Raw genomic sequence first — 17,385 nt, 5'->3', positions numbered from 1 at the left:
GCAGCACTTGACACTACCCATCATTCCTTTCTAGGTTTTCTGATACTCTCCTCTTAGTTCTAGTCTGACCATTCCTCAAGCTTCTCTGATGAATATTTATTTCTATTCACATCTGCAGGTGTACCCCTCTCTATTTCCATCCTGGTCTGTTTACCTATCCACTTGCTAATGTGATTTATACCCATGGATTTAATATTTTTATATAATTCACTCTTAGATGTCTTCTTTATACAGCCTTAACTCTCTCATCCTGACTGGCTGTCCCACAGACATTTCAAAGTCAATGTGTCCAAAACAGAATTCCTTATCCTTCACTCTCAAACCCATCCCTTCTCTGAACTTTCCCTTTTTCTCTTGAGGGTACTTCCAGTCTTTCAGTCAGTCTGGCTCATAAACTGAGAACAATCCCTGACTCCCCTACACCCTCACATAGTCAATCAATTGAAAATTCTTGGCCTTTCTGCCTCCATAGTACCTTGTTTCCCCCAATCCTGCTCACCTGGCCATCAGCTCAATTTCTGCCATCATTATTTCTCAAGAGGACTAAGATAATAATTTCTTCATTGGTCTCCCTGTCTCAAGGCTCTCTTTTTTCTAGTTCATCCCCATATAATTGCCAAAAGGATTCTTCTAAAGTACAAATCCGACCTACTTCTTTACTATAGTTCCCTATTGCCTCTAGAATAAGATACAAACTCCTCTTCCATTTCAAACTCTTCTTGATTAGTCTCCAACCTTCTCTTTCCAGTGTTAGACCTATCTCTCCACGTCTCAACAACTGCCTAATTAAGATGGCTTTCTAACTTACATCTACAACTGGCTCTCTCCTGAGTCTAGAGTTCATTTCCTCTTCAACTCCTATTCTGAGAATCACTATTTTCTTTCAAGGCTTAGCACTAAGCACCAACTACTAGTGAAGCTTTTGTTTATTTGCCTTCCCTCATTCCCCAATTGACAGGGTCTTCTTTCCAAAATTAATTTGAAAGAGAGAGAAGAATGTTAATAGGAGTAGGGAAGAGAGGAAAGGTTGAAGATCAAAGCAGGGGAGAGATGGATGAAACATTTTATTTTTATAATAAACACACATTTATATACATTCACACATATATAATCTTGTATCTATGCTATGTGTGTGTGTGTGTGTATGTATGTATAAATATTGTCTCCCCCAATTCTTGGAAGGCAGAGTGCTTCACTTTGTCTTTGTATCCTCAGTGCTTAGTGGTGTTTGACATATAGTGGAAGCTTAATTAGTATTTGCTGATTAAGTGTTTCTACTTATTTCACTCTTTAACAATTCATAAATCTTCCCATGCATCTGACTTCTTCATGTTTATCATTTCTTATGGCACAATAAAAATATGTGAAGGTAAACCCCAAATGATGGACATCTACTTTGCTTCCATTTTTTTGCTCCACAAAAAGGGCTGCTATGAAAATTTTTGTCTATGTGGGATTATTCCTCCTATCTCTGATCTCCCTGGAATATATGTGTAATGGTAGGAGTTCTAGGTCAGAGTGTGGATGGTTGTCCCAGATTGTTTTCCAGGAATGGATGTACAAAAAAGCCCAAGCCAGAGCTACAGGGTCAGTCAATTGCTGAGCAATTCTTACATAACTGCTATAGATACTGTTTGAAATGCTGGGGGATAAAAGAAAATCAAAAGACAGTCCCTGTACTCAAGGAATTCAAAATCTAATGGGGAAGACAACTCCCAAACAAAGATGTACAAACAAGATCTATACAGGATCAATAACAATCAACAGAGCTGGAGGGCAGGTAGCATTAAGAGGGATTGGGAATGGTTACCCATAAAAGGTAGAACATTTGCTGGGACTTGGACAAAGTCAGGGATGCCAGAAGGCAAAACAATCCTATAGTGGAGGACAGAAAGGAAAAAATGTACAGAGCCAAGAGATAGATGTTTCATTTGGGAATAAGAAAGAGGTGAGTGACTGAAGAATATATATAGTATAATAAGACTGAAAATGTATGTGGGCTTTTTTCTAGTCATGAAGGGCCCTGAGAACCAAAGAGGACTTTGCATTTGATTCTAAAGATCATAGGGAGTCATTGAAATTTATTGAATAGGAGAGTGGCACAGCATATATTGATCTTTCCAAAGTATCTTCAACACTTAACTCATTTCTCTTCTTTAAAGGAAGAGAAGTTGATTCTCTCTGAAAACCTGGAGGAAAAAAAGCATTCATTCCTTCAGTGTTTTACTCTAGGCAGACCATTCTCCACTTTGAACATGCAAAGCATGTACATTCAAAAGGCTCTTCTAGAGATCCTATGAAATCTGTTACTGTCTCCTTAAGAGAACTAAGAATTGTACTGTTCCTTGGCTTCATTCAGGGCAAGTGAGTTTAATACTACTCTGAAGAATCTGCGAAGACAGATAATAGGAAGCTAGTTAGAGGGCTTTACCATATACATCATAACTGATCCTCACAATAACCCTGGGAAACAGATACTACTATCATGGTCCCCATTTTATAAATGAAAGGCGAGGGGAAACTGTTTTTCCTTGTAAGAATTGTCTTATTATTTTATGAAGAAACATTATAAAGAGAATTTTATGAGTGGAGATAGACTATCAGGAACTATCAGGCTTGAAAGACAAAGATAATATTTTCCTATCATATATAGAGAAAATCTGAAATCAAAGAGAAAGATGACCATTTCTCTTTTGTTTATGCAAGGATTGTAATCTTTTCTCCTGTCCTGTAAATTCTTGTAAAAAAGGACTTTATTCTCCTGAGTGAATAAGGTGTAAAGGAACTTTTTTTTTTTGACAAGTAAAAATAAGCCATTAGTTATTTTGGTCAAAGTCTGGGATGACTCTAGTCATGACTATTCTCAGAGCTAAAATATTATAAATTATTGTCTGTATTATTGATTTCATTGTAATTTTAATCCTTATTTAATACTAAAAGATTAAGAAATGTTATAAAGAGAAATATGATTAACTACGATTAGGAAACAAGGTTTGTCCAGGATTATAAATAATATTTAATATGCTGAGGTGGGAGAATCTAGGTCACTGATTAAATAAAGCATTTGCAACTTGAACAGCTGAAGAAGGAAATATCCAAATAAACCCCTTGATGACCCAAGATCTTGGTGATAAGATTAAATATGAAAAGGAATCAATGGTAGCATGCTGAAGGATGCAGAGAACAATTACTTAATACTAACAAAAACAGAGCATATTCTGCAGATTCCTTTAAAATCCTTCTTTCTAGAAGCAAGTTTCTCTATGTTTTCTTGTTCTTATAAAGTTCAACATTGAACTTCCCTGGCAAAGTGTTTGTGGGGTTCTGAAGGAAGGATTATTTATTTGTTTATTTATAGTGGTCGGTCATCTTTTTATCAAGAGTTGAAGTCAATTTGATCTGTAGTCCCTGATAAACTAACAATTTCCTGCCAAAATTCCAAGTAAAACAGAAGCAGAACAGAGCTGCTCTATGTAGAGTTCTCAAAATAATCCAATTACTAAATGCATTATGTTTTGTTTCCTTTTTAGCTGATCAAATTTTAGAAGCTTCTTCTTTATTATTTTTTAAAATGTATTCATATATTTATTTAACATACTATATATAATATTAAATAGAATAAATTATTTATCTGCAAACCACCAAATGAATTACCATCTTCAAGAGACATTAGCAAAATTGTTTAAAGCAAGAATATCCAATAAGAATATCCAATAATACCTATTAAAAATTTTACACCTTGGGAATTGAAACTAGTCTGCTAAGGTTAAGAAAACTTTGTAATTTTCTTTGTAATTTTCGCAGTTCTGAGGAAATAAAATTCATTTATACTTACTCTGAATAATATTTCTTCATTCCACTTTGGATTCAAAGTCTAAAAAATAAAAAGAATTTTTGAAATTTTTCACATATTATCATCACAAAAAACAAAGTTTGTTTTAGACTTATTGCTTCTAAGTCAAACCTTTTTAGCAGTTTTTGTTAGAACGGTACTTAGAATTCCACTCTCTGGGTCATACAGCGTCACTTTCACATAAGGATCACTGTTTAAAAAAAAAAAGACTGCTTTAACTATTTTTTTCTATAAAGCACATTCTACTTTAAAGAGAAAAATGAATAACTTTATATATCATTTAAAACATTTCATCCAATACTCAAATGTCAGTTTTCTTTTTTTTTTTTTATTTCTTATGCCTGAAGTCATGGGTTTTTATGACAAAAAAGAATTCTTAAAGAAAAGAAATTAAATTCAGTTTTGGACTTTGATAAAATCGGTACTACTGCTTATTTGGTATACTTTTCCCAATGTTTTGGGAGTCATGATTCCTAACAATTATTTGTATGATTCCATGACACCCTGTTCTTCTGTCTCCTAAAAGGGCTGCAAAATTATTTTGTTTAATTACCATATCAGAAAGGCCTCAGTAACATGCTGCATCTGTTGACTGGGAACTAACCAAGGTAGGTACAATGAAATCATCCTCAGCAGGCTGGACTTTAGGTGATAATAGCTACATTTGTATAAGTTTTATAGTTTACAAAAAGTATTATAAGAATAAAGAATACCTTGGAAAAGTCACAGGTTTAGTTTGCCGCAGTTCCTCAACTATAAAATGGAGATAACTCTAGCTACCTTTCAAGGTGGTTATAAGTATATAAAGAGATATTTGTATAACACATAGCAGAGCAGCTGGCACTATATAGGTACTATATAAATTATTATTATTATTATTATTATTATTATTATTACATCTATTTATCTATGGGTCTATTAGGATGAACCTCAATCAACTTAACAGGAATTCATGGAAGGTCATATCCAATGGTAACATACATGACTATTAGCCCCTTAATGACTACACAAGACACTTTCCTGATTGGTTTCCCAGTACTTCAGTAGTCTGAGAATAGATGGGGTGCACTCCTGTTAGTGTACTTCCCATTGCCTATAAAAGTGAGAATACACCAAGAATGGTTGGTATTAGGGATAAATAGAGAGGGAGGATTTCCTCAACAACAATACAGATGATTTACAGGAGAAGCATATGGTAAAAGTGAGAGAAAATTCCTGAATCTCTAGTTTCTGGCTATCTTCTTCTATCTGTTCTTTTTCTGAGAAAAAGTCCTAGAGTCCAAGAAAGTAAACTTTCAATGGAAGTTCAAGATTCCTAAAGCTTGAGTGTTCCTAGATTTTTGAAACATATGGACCTGCAAACACACAAAGGGAGGTTTCCTTAGAAGCATGCTCCTCCAGGGAGGAAGAGGAGCACCAACTAAACAAATTTTCACGTAGCTGAAGAAGGAAAGTTATATGATGCAAGTTGAAGCAAAAGATCTGATCATACTAATTACTATAAGCTGGTCAGATGATGAATGGGCTCAATCAGTTCCGCTCAAAGTGTCTTTGTTTTGGGGGCAGTTGTGCAGGGAGTCTAATAGGCTATTATTTGAATACTTTATGTTTTTATTTTTGTTCATGGTCCTTCGTGTCCTATGCATTTTCTATGGCGGATGACAGAAAAAGTATCACATACATGGGAACTGGTAGGAAATTCAAAATGTTTTGACTCTCTAGTGGGGGTAAACAAGCCACCAGCCTGGATATGGCCTTGTGAGCTCATAATTTTCAGTAATCTTCAGAGGAAGAAGGATGGTGTGTGTGTGTGTGTGTGTGTGTGTGTGTGTGTGTGTGTGTGTGTGTGTGGTGTATTTTACCTCATTTGAGCTTTACAACAGCCTTGAAAGACAACTATTACCTATTTCATTTTGAACATCTTAACAGAGAAAAAACTGAGGATCAGAGGTTAAGTGACCAACCAATGGTCACAAAGCTATTAAAAGTAAGAGGGAAGATTCAAAAACACGACTCCTGGATTCCAAGTCATCAGCCTATCCATTAAACCAAATTACTCCTGATGGAAGGGAATAAATCATTTCACAAAATCACCCATGAAACAAATATAAAATAATTCTACATGACTCAGACAATAATGATAAGACTGGTGGGAGAAAAAAGGTTGAGTATTAAGAATCAGTTTTTAGGTTGTTTATAAAAACTACTTTAAACTGTTGGCACTTAAAACTTGGTATCCTTCTCCAAAAACCATTTAGTCAATATGTGTAGAATCTAAATTACATTAATATTACTATTTTTGCTTTAAAAGAAAACAGAAGATAAACAGACAGAAGTTGCACCTAAATGGAAAAATGACACTCATGATAGATACTCCTGGGAAAAACAAAGAAATGGCAGACTATCTTCCATCCAAAGGCAAGAAGGAACATCATTTCCTCAGAAATTTGGTTATATCACCTTCCCATAGTTATGAAAAATATAAAAATAATCAGTTTAAGTTCCAACATCTATTGCAGAGTATGAAAAGGCAGAGAAATTATATGAAAATCACTAGGATCCTTTAAATTAAATTAACATATATTACAACTCAGGGACTTCAAAGCAAAGGTGTATACATAAGGGAAGATAGTGAAAATTAGATTGGGAAAGTCTGTCTCAGGATCAAGAACTGAAAGGCACAGAGAATATACAACAGCTTCATGACAACAAAATAGCACAAATATTTTCTTTAAAAAAAAGTTGATGGGCAGCTAGATGGTGCAGTGGATAGAGCACCACCCTGGAGTTGGGAGGACCTGATTTCAAATCTGGCCTCAAACACATAACACTTAGCTGTGTGACCTTGGACAAAGTCACTTTGCAAAAACCAAATAAGCAGTATAAAACTGATATCACAAAATGAAACTCATTTTATCTTGATAGGTGATGTCTGGTTACCAATGAAGGAGTTATTTCTGACCTAGCTCTTTATCTAGTATTTAATTTATTAGAGAATAGATCAAAATAAACATCAAATTAGAGAAGGATAGGATGATGTAGCAATGGTCTAATGAAAATATGATCTCACCACTGAGGGTATGTGATCTCACCACTGATGATGATGATGATGATGATGATGATGATGTTTGTCCTTCATTCTTGAAGAAGACTATGACATCAGGAGAGGTGAGATCATGACAAGCACATGAACTAGATTTGAGTGAGGGGCTGCTGTGACCATTCTCAGTTTCTCCTCCAGAGTCATCTAGGTCTGCCAGATATGAATCAGGACACTTGGAGATAACCCGTATGTGAGGTGATCAGGGTTAAGTGATTTGCTCAAGGTCACACAGCTAGTGAGTATCAAAAGTGTCTGAGAGGGGCAGCTAGGTGGTAGAGTGAATAGAGCACTGGCTGTGGAGTCAGGAGTACCTGAGTTCAAATCTGGCCTCAGACACTTAATAATTACCTAGCTGTGTGGCTTTGGGCAAGCCACTTAACCCCATTGCCTTGCAAAAACTAAAAATAAATAAATAAATAAATAAAATTTAAGAAAGTGTCTGAGGCTGGATTCAAACTCCCATCCTCTTGACTCCAAGACCAGTGGCTCTATTCACCGCATCATCAAGCTGCCCTTTCCAATGATGCATACTACAACCCACCATTTCTGCCCAATTGTATATTTGAGAGTACTGAAGTACCCTCACCATGCTGGGACTTTCTCTTGAGATCTCAAGGATGAAGCACTCAGACGGTCCACTGAGTTACCCTTTGTTATTTTCATATGACCAGCTCATTACTTTTCATTAACATGTTTCTTTGATGATAACTTTTACAGTTTCTCTCTTCAGCTCCATGTGTTGTTACCTGTTCATGTTCATATCACAATGCAACTCTCCATTGCCCTTTGGATGATTCTCAACTTTAATTCTTCAGGGACTATTTCATGACTTGAAGCTACTTAGGAGCACCACAATATATTTTTTTTAAACTGTGCCTATGATTTCACTGGTGTAGAGAACTCCTGGTAAGGAAATTCCTACTCCCAAAGCAGACAAGCAACTGCTAAGCAATTTACATACTTATAATAGTCTAGGAACAATGAGAGGTTAAGTAAATTGCCCAGGTCTCAGAGAGAGAAGTGGGATTTAAACTAACATCTCCCCGATTCTGAGGATACCTATATATTCACTACACCATGCTCTCTCTTGTCATAAGAATATTAGCTTGAAAAGCATTAGTCAGAAAGTCAACAAACATTTATAGGCCTTTTAACACAATATACCAGGCACTGTGTCAAGCACTGAGGATATAAAGAAAGGCAAAAGTTTATACTGTAACAGAGAAGACCTATAAATAATAGGTGTATTCAAGATAAATACAGAGTTGATTAACTGGGGAAGGGAACTGAGACAAGCCTCCTGAAAATGAAATTTAAGCTTCATCTTAAAGTAAATCAGGAAAACTAAGAGGCAGAGGTAAGGAGACAGAGTAAACCAGGCAATGGTGACAGTCAGTATAAAAGCATGAAAACAATGTCAAGTTAAAGATGATACAAGGGACCAGTATTACTAGATTATAGAGTCAATAGAGGTGAATAAAGATGAATAAGGTGTTAAGAACACTGGAAAGGTATAAAGGGTTATGATGAAGTTTACATAGCAACAAATTTAATAGGGAGTCAGAAAAATTATCAAATCTATGATTCTGAAAAATCACCAGAGCTAAATGGAGGATGGAATGTAATGGGAAGATATTTTACAGGGAGACAAGTTAGGAAGATACTAAAGTAGTCCAGGCAAAAAGTGAAGAGGGCTGTGTCAGCTGGAGTCAAGGGAAAGCAAAATATACAAGTGTAGAAATAACACTGAATTTGTGGGTGAAAGAGATTGGGGAAAAGAAATGAAAGATTGCACTTTCTGATGACTAGGAAGATGGTAATGTACTCAAAAATAGCAGGGAAAAGCAGGAGAATGAGATGGTGAACCAATGAAGGAGGAAGAGAATGTCTGCCTCACCGAAATAGATGGCAAAAAGATCTTTTTATTAAAGACAAAGAATTGGAAATGAAGGAACACCCATCAACTGGGGAATGGCAGAACAAGTTATGGTATAGAAATGTTTTATGGAGTACTATTGTTCTGTAAGAAATCATGAGCAAGTGGGACAGCTAGGTGGCACAGTGGATAGAGCACTGGTCCTGGAGTCAAGAGGACCTGAGTTCAAATCTGGTCTCAAATACTTAATAATTATCTAACGGTATGACTTGGGCAAGTAACTTAACCCCACTGTCTTTATGGAAAAACTTGCATGAATTGATGCTGAATGAAGTGAGCAGAGAACTAAGAGATCATTGTACACATCAATAACAACACTGTGAGATGATCAACTACGAAGGATGCAGCTCTGCTCAGCAGGTAGGGGATTAAGGATGATCCTGAGAAACCCGTTATAGAAAATGCCATTCACATCCACACAACAAACTACAGAATCTGAATGCAGAGCAAAGTATAACAATGTTCCCTTTTTAAAACTTCTTTTATGATTTTTCTTTCTTTCTCATGGGTTTTCTTCCCCATTAATTCTACTTCCTCTTTCATAACATGGCTATTATGGAAACATGCTGAACATGATTGTAAATGCACAACTTTTACCAGATTCTTCACCACCATGTGGAGGGAGGTAGAAAAATGTAGAACTCAAACTTATATGTAATTGGAGACATAAAATAAAATTGTTAAAAAAAAAATAGGTAGCAGATTTGTACTATCCAATCAGCAGAATTGCATGATTTCTTCCATATCTGTGCAGCAAACAAATGAACAGGAATAAAGGAAATAGATAGCAGGTGTAATCCAGGGTTGGGGATCTGGCAAGACATGATTCAAAAATTACACAAGGGGGAAAGAAAATCAAGGGGAAGAGAATAGAAGATCAGCTATTGGAATTTCAAAGTTTACAAACATAAAAGTTGAATAGTTATGGGTGATAGCAAGGTCGAGAATGTGACTACCAACGTAACAGCTGGAAAACTATTCTAACATGTACTATATCTAGTGTTTTGCAAACTAAAAGAAACAAAAACATTTTTAAAAAATAAATTTCTTAGGGGCAGCTAGGTGGCACAGTTGATAGAGCACTGGCTTGGAATCAGGAGTACCTGAGTTCAAATCAAGACTCAGAAACTTAATAATTACCTAGCTGTGTGACCTTGGGCAAGTCACTTAACCCCATTGCCTTGCAAAACCCAAAATAATAATAATAATAATGATAATATTCTTCAGGTGATACCATTGTTAATCATGGAATATCATAAACTCAAGAATATAAAAACTGGGTTACCCAAAGAACAATGGAAAGATGTATAGTGGGTAAAAAATTAAGAGGCAACATGGTACTAATGATTATGCTGGAAATTGCATAAAATGTATTGAAAAAATATTACTGGAAAAGGAAGTAGGACAGTCCTATAGTAAGGGATTGTATGACAGGTTCTATGCTGTTCCAATATCCATGTAGTATTAAAATAATAGAGAAAGACCCTAGCACACTGGGGAGGCTCCTATGAAAGATTTATGGAAGAAATTGGCTAAGAATCTCATATGACAGGAAGGGAATAAAATTTTGCACTGGAGAGTATACCCAACTTAACTGAGGATGTCACTGATTCATTAAAGTAGTAGCATTTTTAACTAGAAAGTCAGACTTTTTTCAAATGGTAATCATTGGGCTAGTCAGCTTAACTGTCATTATTTCCTTATTCTAGCAAACTATGAAGAGAAAAAGAAATTACTACAGAAGAATATAGGACTGAACACTTTCATTCAAACAATAATAAAAAGCAATCCACTGATATGCCAAGATTGTCAACATAACCTATAGCTTTCAAGTGTTCAAGAAAAATAATAATAGGTATTTATATCATGCTTTAAAATTGGAAGGACTTTATATGTTATATCTTTTGAGCCTTTTATTATTCACCTTTTACAGATGAAAAAACTGAGGTTTCTTAAAGAGCCTATCAAGTTTATTTATTTTCCATCTATATGCCAGGATAGTTTTAAACATTCATTTTTTTAAACGTTTTGAAAACTACATTGTTCTCCCTTCCTCACTTCCTTTCCTCATCCTCCCCTTTAAAGTAAGCAATCAGGATTTGAACCCAGGTGCTCCTGACTCCAGGGACGGTGCTTTATCCACTGCGCCACCTAGCCGCCCCTCAAATACTATCTTTAATAAAAATAAATTTAAAAAAAAAAGAGACTTCTGGCCAAGATGGCGGAGAGAAGACAGGCACAGTTCTAAAGTCTCCTGATCTCTTCCCCATCTATCACATGAAACAAACATCTTAAAAGAAACCCAACTCACAAAACCCAGAAAGAAAATCCAGGAGAAGGAACATCTACCTCAGGATTTGTCTTCTGCTGCAGCTTTGGTAGAATTTGGGAGGGTGAGTCTGGGCTCAGAGGGAGGATCAGCCCTGGATCAGCCAGATTAACAGCTGAATTGGAACCAGGAGTCTGAGGGCTGGATCAGCGGTGGGGCTGGACAAAAGGGGCTTGGATCCACGGGGAAGCAGAGGTGCTGGTATTGGTGCTGTCCCCATGGAGCTTGGAGAAGGGGCTGCGGGGAGAGGGCTGGTGCAGGAGAGCTGCAGACGCCATCCCTGGGCTCCTCGGGTCTGCGAAACTCTGAGTCCATGCCTCCATTGCACTGAGGCCTCATCCAAAACAAACAATTGCAAACTACTTCTGCCTCAGGCCCAGGTGTGTGAGCAAAAGAACCAGCCCAGCTGAGGAATGGCCTCAGGCCAGGGTAAAGCCCACCACTGATTGAAGGCAAAAAAATTCAATAGCTCCAATTACTTCCCTCAAGCAAAGGGAGAAGGCCTCGCAACCAAGGTCACAGACACTCCAGAGAGGGCAACCAGCACCTCCTACTGGCCAGCCAGAGAAACTGAACTCAGTAAAGCCTTCAGCAATCTCAAGCCCAGGTGAACCAACCCCCCCCCCCCAACTCAAGGTCTTAGCATAATGAAGAAGGGTCAGCGGAAAGGTGGATCCATAGAAAAATTCCTGGAAGGGAAAGAACCCAACTCAGAGAGACCTGAAACCTCTGACGAGAATACAATCTGGTCTCCAGCACAGAAAGACTTCTTGAAGAAATAAGGAAGGAGCTTAAAAATTTGGGGGAGACAATTAATACCTTAGAAAGTACAACTGGACAAACACAAAAGGAGAATAAATCTCTCAGATCATCAATTGGACAATTACAAAATGAGAATAATTCTCTCAGATCCTCAAATCACCAAATGCAAAAAGAAATTAATTCTCTCAAAAACTCAATTGGTCAAACGGAAAACTCTTTCAAAAGTAGAACTGACCAATAGGAAAAGGAGTTGCAAAAGGTTAATGAAGAAAACACCTCCCCCCAAAAAATAATTGAGTCTACAGAAACTAATGACTCCACGAGACAGCAAGAGTCAGTTAAACAAAATCAAAAAACAGAAAAAATGTAAGCAAATGTAAAATACCTCATCAACAAAACCACTGACCTTGAGAATACATCAAGGAGGGACAAACTGAAAATTATAGGACTTCTGGAAAACATTGAAGAGAAAAAAAGCCTGGACTTAATATTACAGGATCTAGTGATGGAAAACTCCCCTGATATCATGGAATTGGAGGGCAAAGTAGTTATTGAAAGAGTACATCAATCCCCACCAGAAAAAGATCCCAAAATAAAAACACCAAGGAATGTTGTGGCCAAACTCCAGAACTATCAGATAAAAGAGAAAATCCTGCAAGCAGCCAGAAAGAAACAATTTAAATATCAAGGAGCCACAGTAAGGATCATGCAGGACCTGGCTGCATCAACATTAAGGGATGGAAGGGCCTGGAACGAGATATTTTGAAGAGCACGGGAGCTTGGAATGCAGCCAAGAATCTACTTTCCTGCAAAGCTGAGCCTTCTCTTCCAGGGGGAAAAGATGGACATTTACCTAAATGGAAGAATTCCAAAAATTTCTGATGAAAAGACCAGAGCTAAACAGAAATTTTGGACATCAAACAGGAGGTTCAAGAGACACAAGAAAAGGTTAAAAGGGGGGGGGGGGCAGTAAAAGAAAAAAAATGCAATCCAGTAAGTTAGTTGAAACTGGCTATATCCCAGCATGGGGGTAAAAAAAAAAGACTCTCATAAACCTTCAGAAATGTAACTCTAACAGAGAGTTACACCTAGCTAGAAATGATGGACATTCATGACCTATCCATGAGGCTACTATCTAATGGGATGTAACTGGCTTTAAACCCATTTGGGAGAAAGACTCTAATAACTCTCAGGAATTTTCACTCTATTCGATAGAATATACAGAACTAGAAGTGACAGACACTCAGAATTCTCTATGACTTAGAATGATCTAAAAAAAAAACACTACCTCCCTAAAAAGGGGGACAGGAAAGAGATGGGAGGAGGGAGGGGATTGAATGGGGTAAATCTCATTACACTAAGAGGTACAAAAAACCTTTGGTAATAGTGGGGAAGAAGGGAGCAGAGGAGAAACACCTGAATCTTCTTCTCATCAGACTTGGCTTAAAGTCAACCTACACATACTCAGTTAACTTATAAAACATCTAACCTTTCAACTATTAAAAGGGGAAAAGGGGAGGGGGGACGGACAAAGGGAAGGGGAGTGGGGGAAATAAGGGGAAATAATAAAAGGAAGGGAAGGGAAAAAGGGAAAAAGGGAAAGGGGAAAGAAAGGGGAGGGTGTGATATAGGAAGGCAAACACACATAAGGGGGAGGTTTTCAGAAACAAAAGACTGGGGAATATGGATAAAGGAGGGGAAGGGGGAAAAATACAAACAGAGGGAAGATAGCATGGAGGGCAATAAAAAATTAGTAATCATAATCTAAAATGTGAAAGGGATGAACTCTCCCTTAAAACATAAGGAAATAGCAGAGTGGATTAAAAACCAGAATCCTACAATATGCTGCTTACAAGAGACTCATTTGAAGTAGAGAGATAAATATAGAGTAAAGATAAAAGGTTGGAGCAAAATATATTTTGCTTCAGCTGAAGTAAAAAAAGCAGGGGTAGCAATCCTTATCTCAGACAAAGCAGCAGCAAAAATAGATAGCATTAAAAGAGATAAGGAAGGAAACTATATCCTCCTAAAAGGTACCATAGAGAATAAAGTCATTTCAATATTGAATATATATGCACCCAGTGGAACAGCATCCAAATTCTTAAGAGGACAAGCTGAAAGAATTACAGGAAGACATAAACAGCAAAACTCTACTAGTGGGAGACCTCAACCTCCCGCTATCAGATCTAGATAAATTGAATCATAAAACAAACAAGAAAGAAATTAGGGAGGTAAATAGATTGTTAGAAAAATTAGATATGGTAGATTTATGGAAGAAACTGAATGGGGATAGAAAGGAATATACCTTTTTCTCTGCAGTACATGGAACTTATACAAAAATTGACCATGTACTAGGTCATAGAAACCTAATGATCAACTGCAGAAAGGCAGAAATAGTGAATATATCTTTCTCAGATCACAATGCAATAAAAGTCATTTGCAATACTGGGCCAAGGAGATACAGACCCAGAATGAATTGGAAACGGAATAACCTCATTTTAAAAAATGAGTGGACCAAAAACAAATTATAGAAAGAATTAACCATTGTATCCTAGATAATGATAATAATGAAACAACATACCAAAACCCATAGCATTCATTCAAAGCAACTCTCAGGGGATATATTATAGCTCCAAATGCTTACATGCATAAATTGGAGAAAGAAGAAATCAATGAACTAAACATGCAACTAAAAAAATTAGAGAAAGAACAAATCAAAAATCCCCAATTAAGTATCAAATTAGAAATTCTAAAAATTAAAGAAGAAATTAATAAAATTGAAAGCAAAAAAAACTATTGATTTAATAAATAAAACCAAAAGTTGATATTATGAAAAAACCAATAAAATTGATAAACCTCTGGTCAATTTGATTAAAAAAAAGAAGAAAACCAAATTGCTAGTATCATAAATGAAAAAAGTGAACTCACCACCAATGAGGAGGAAATTAAAGTAATAATTCAAAATTATTTTGCCCAACTCTATGCCAATAAATTTGATAATCTAAGTGAAATGGATGAAAATTTACAAAAATATAAGTTGCCCAGGTTAAATGAAGAGATTAAATACCTTAACAACCCTATCTCAGAAAAAGAAATTCAACAAGCCATTACTGAACTCCCTAAAAAAAATCTCCAGGGCCTGATGGATTCACAAGTGAATTCTACCAAACATTTAAGGAACAATTGGTTCCGATTCTATATAAACTCTTTGGAAAAATAGGGAAAGAAGGAACTCTGCCTAACTCTTTCTATGAAACCAATATGTTACTGTTACCTAAACCAGGAAGAGTTAAAACAAGAAAGAAAATTATAGACCTATCTCCCTGATGAATATAGATGCAAAAATCCTAAATAAAATCTTAGCAAAATGATTACAACAAGTCATCACTAGGATAATACATTATGATCAAGTAGGATTTATTCCAGGAATGCAGGGTTGGTTCAATATTAGGAAAACTGTTAGCATACTCAATTATATCAACAACAAACCTATCAGAAATCATATGATCAGATCAATAGATGCTCAAAAAGCTTTTGACAAAATACAGCATCCATTCCTATTAAAAACACTAGAGAGTGTAGGAATAAAGGGACTGTTCCTTAAAATAATTAGCAGTATCTTTCTGAAACCATCAACAAGCATTATACTCAATGGGGAGAGGCTAGAGGCATTCCCAATAAGATCAGGGGTGAAACACGGGTGCCCATTATCACCACTACTATTCAATATTGTATTAGAAATCTTAGCATCAGCAATTAGAGAAGAAAAAGAAATTAAAGGAACTAGAATTGGGAAGGAAGAGACAAAACTCTCATTCTTTGCAGATGACATGATGGTCTACCTAGAGAATCCAAAGAAATCATCTAAAATACTACTGGAAACAATTAGCAAATTTATCAAAGTTGTAGGTTATAAAATAAACCCACATAAATGCTCAACTTCTGTATATATGTCTAGCAAGAAACAGCAGGAAGAGCTAGAAAGAGAAATTGTATTCAAAGTAACCTCAGACAATATAAAATATTAGGGAGTATATTTGCCAAAACAGACTCAGAATCTTTTTGAAAATAATTATAAAACACTTCTTACACAAATTAAATTAGATTTAAATAACTGGGCAAATATCAACTGCTCATGGATAAGTAGAGCTAATATAATAAAAATGACAATTCTACCAAAACTAAACTATCTGTTTAGTGCCCTACCAATCAAAATTCCAAAAAATTACTTTAACAAGTTAGAAAAAATTGTAAGTAAATTCATATGGAGAAATAAAAAGTCAAGAATTGGCAGGAACTTAATGAAAAAAAGTGCAAAAGAAGGTGGCTTAGCCCTACCTGATCTAAAATTATATTATAAAGCATCAGTCATCAAAACTGTTTAATATTGGCTAAGAAATAGAGTGGTGGACCAGTGGAATAGACTAGGTGTAAAAGCAGGAGAGGATTATAGTAATCTGCTGTTTGATAAACCCAAAGAGTCTGGCCACTGGGATAAAAACTCCCTCTTTGATAAAAATTGCTGGGAAAATTGGAAGTTACCAAAAAAGCTTCTCTGAGGTACCACCTCACACCTCTCAGATTGGCCAGTATGACCAGGAAGGATAATGATCATGGTTGGAAGGGATGTGGGAAATCTGGGACACTATTACACTGTTGGTGGAGCTGTGAACTCATCCAACCCTTCTGGAGAGCTACTTGGAACTATGCCCAAAGGGCAACAAAAATGTGCATATCCTTTGACCCAGCAATACCACTAATGGGTCTACACACTGAAGAGATGAGGAAAAAGGGTAAAAAAATTACTTGTACAAAAATATTTATAGCAGCCCTGTTTGTGGTGGCAAAGAATTGGGAATCCAGTAAATGTCCTTCAATTGGGGAATGGCTTAGCAAACTGTGGTATATGGATGTGATGGAACACTATTGTTCTATTAGAAACCAGGAGGGAAGGGATTTCAGGGAAGCCTGGAGGGATTTGCATGAGCTGATGCTGAGTGAGATGAGCAGAACCAGGAAAACGCTGTACACCCTAACAGCAACATGGGAGTGATGTTCAACCTTGAAAGACTTGCTCATTCCATCAGTGCAACAATCAAGAACAATTTTGGGCTGTCTGCAAAGGAGAGTACCATCTGTATCCAGATAAGGAGCTGTGGAGCTGTGGAGTTTGAACAAAGTGCAAGGACTATTCCCTTTAATTTAGAAAAAAAACCAGAGAGCTTATTGTCTGATCTTGTTACCTCTTAGACTTCTCTTCTCTTTAAGGATATGATTTCTCTCTCATCACACCCAATTTGGAACAAGGTACAACATGGAAACAAAGTAAAGACTGACAGAGTGCTTTCTATGGGGGGGGGGAGCAAGATTGGGGGAAAAATGTAAAACTCAAATAATATCTT

The 17,385-nt window shown here is 36.4% G+C and overlaps 1 protein-coding gene across 3 annotated transcripts in view; it reads right to left on the bottom strand.

The window, feature by feature from the left end:
- Nucleotides 1-17,385, bottom strand: part of NEDD4 (NEDD4 E3 ubiquitin protein ligase) — a 158,635-nt gene that overhangs the window by 117,189 nt on the left and 24,061 nt on the right. For all 3 annotated transcript variants that reach the window (XM_074234613.1, XM_074234612.1, XM_074234614.1), the window contains exons 3-4: nt 3,965-4,043; nt 3,836-3,874 (exon numbers count right to left, since the gene is read on the bottom strand). In XM_074234613.1, coding sequence (XP_074090714.1) covers nt 3,836-3,874; nt 3,965-4,043 — 118 coding nt within the window. The remainder of the gene's footprint in view (nt 1-3,835; nt 3,875-3,964; nt 4,044-17,385) is intronic.

This window comes from Macrotis lagotis, chromosome 4 (genome assembly GCF_037893015.1).
Source record: "Macrotis lagotis isolate mMagLag1 chromosome 4, bilby.v1.9.chrom.fasta, whole genome shotgun sequence".
Taxonomy (NCBI): domain Eukaryota; kingdom Metazoa; phylum Chordata; class Mammalia; order Peramelemorphia; family Peramelidae; genus Macrotis; species Macrotis lagotis.
The sequence above is the reverse complement of the archived record's forward strand: the minus strand, read 5'-3'. Positions and strand labels throughout refer to the sequence as shown.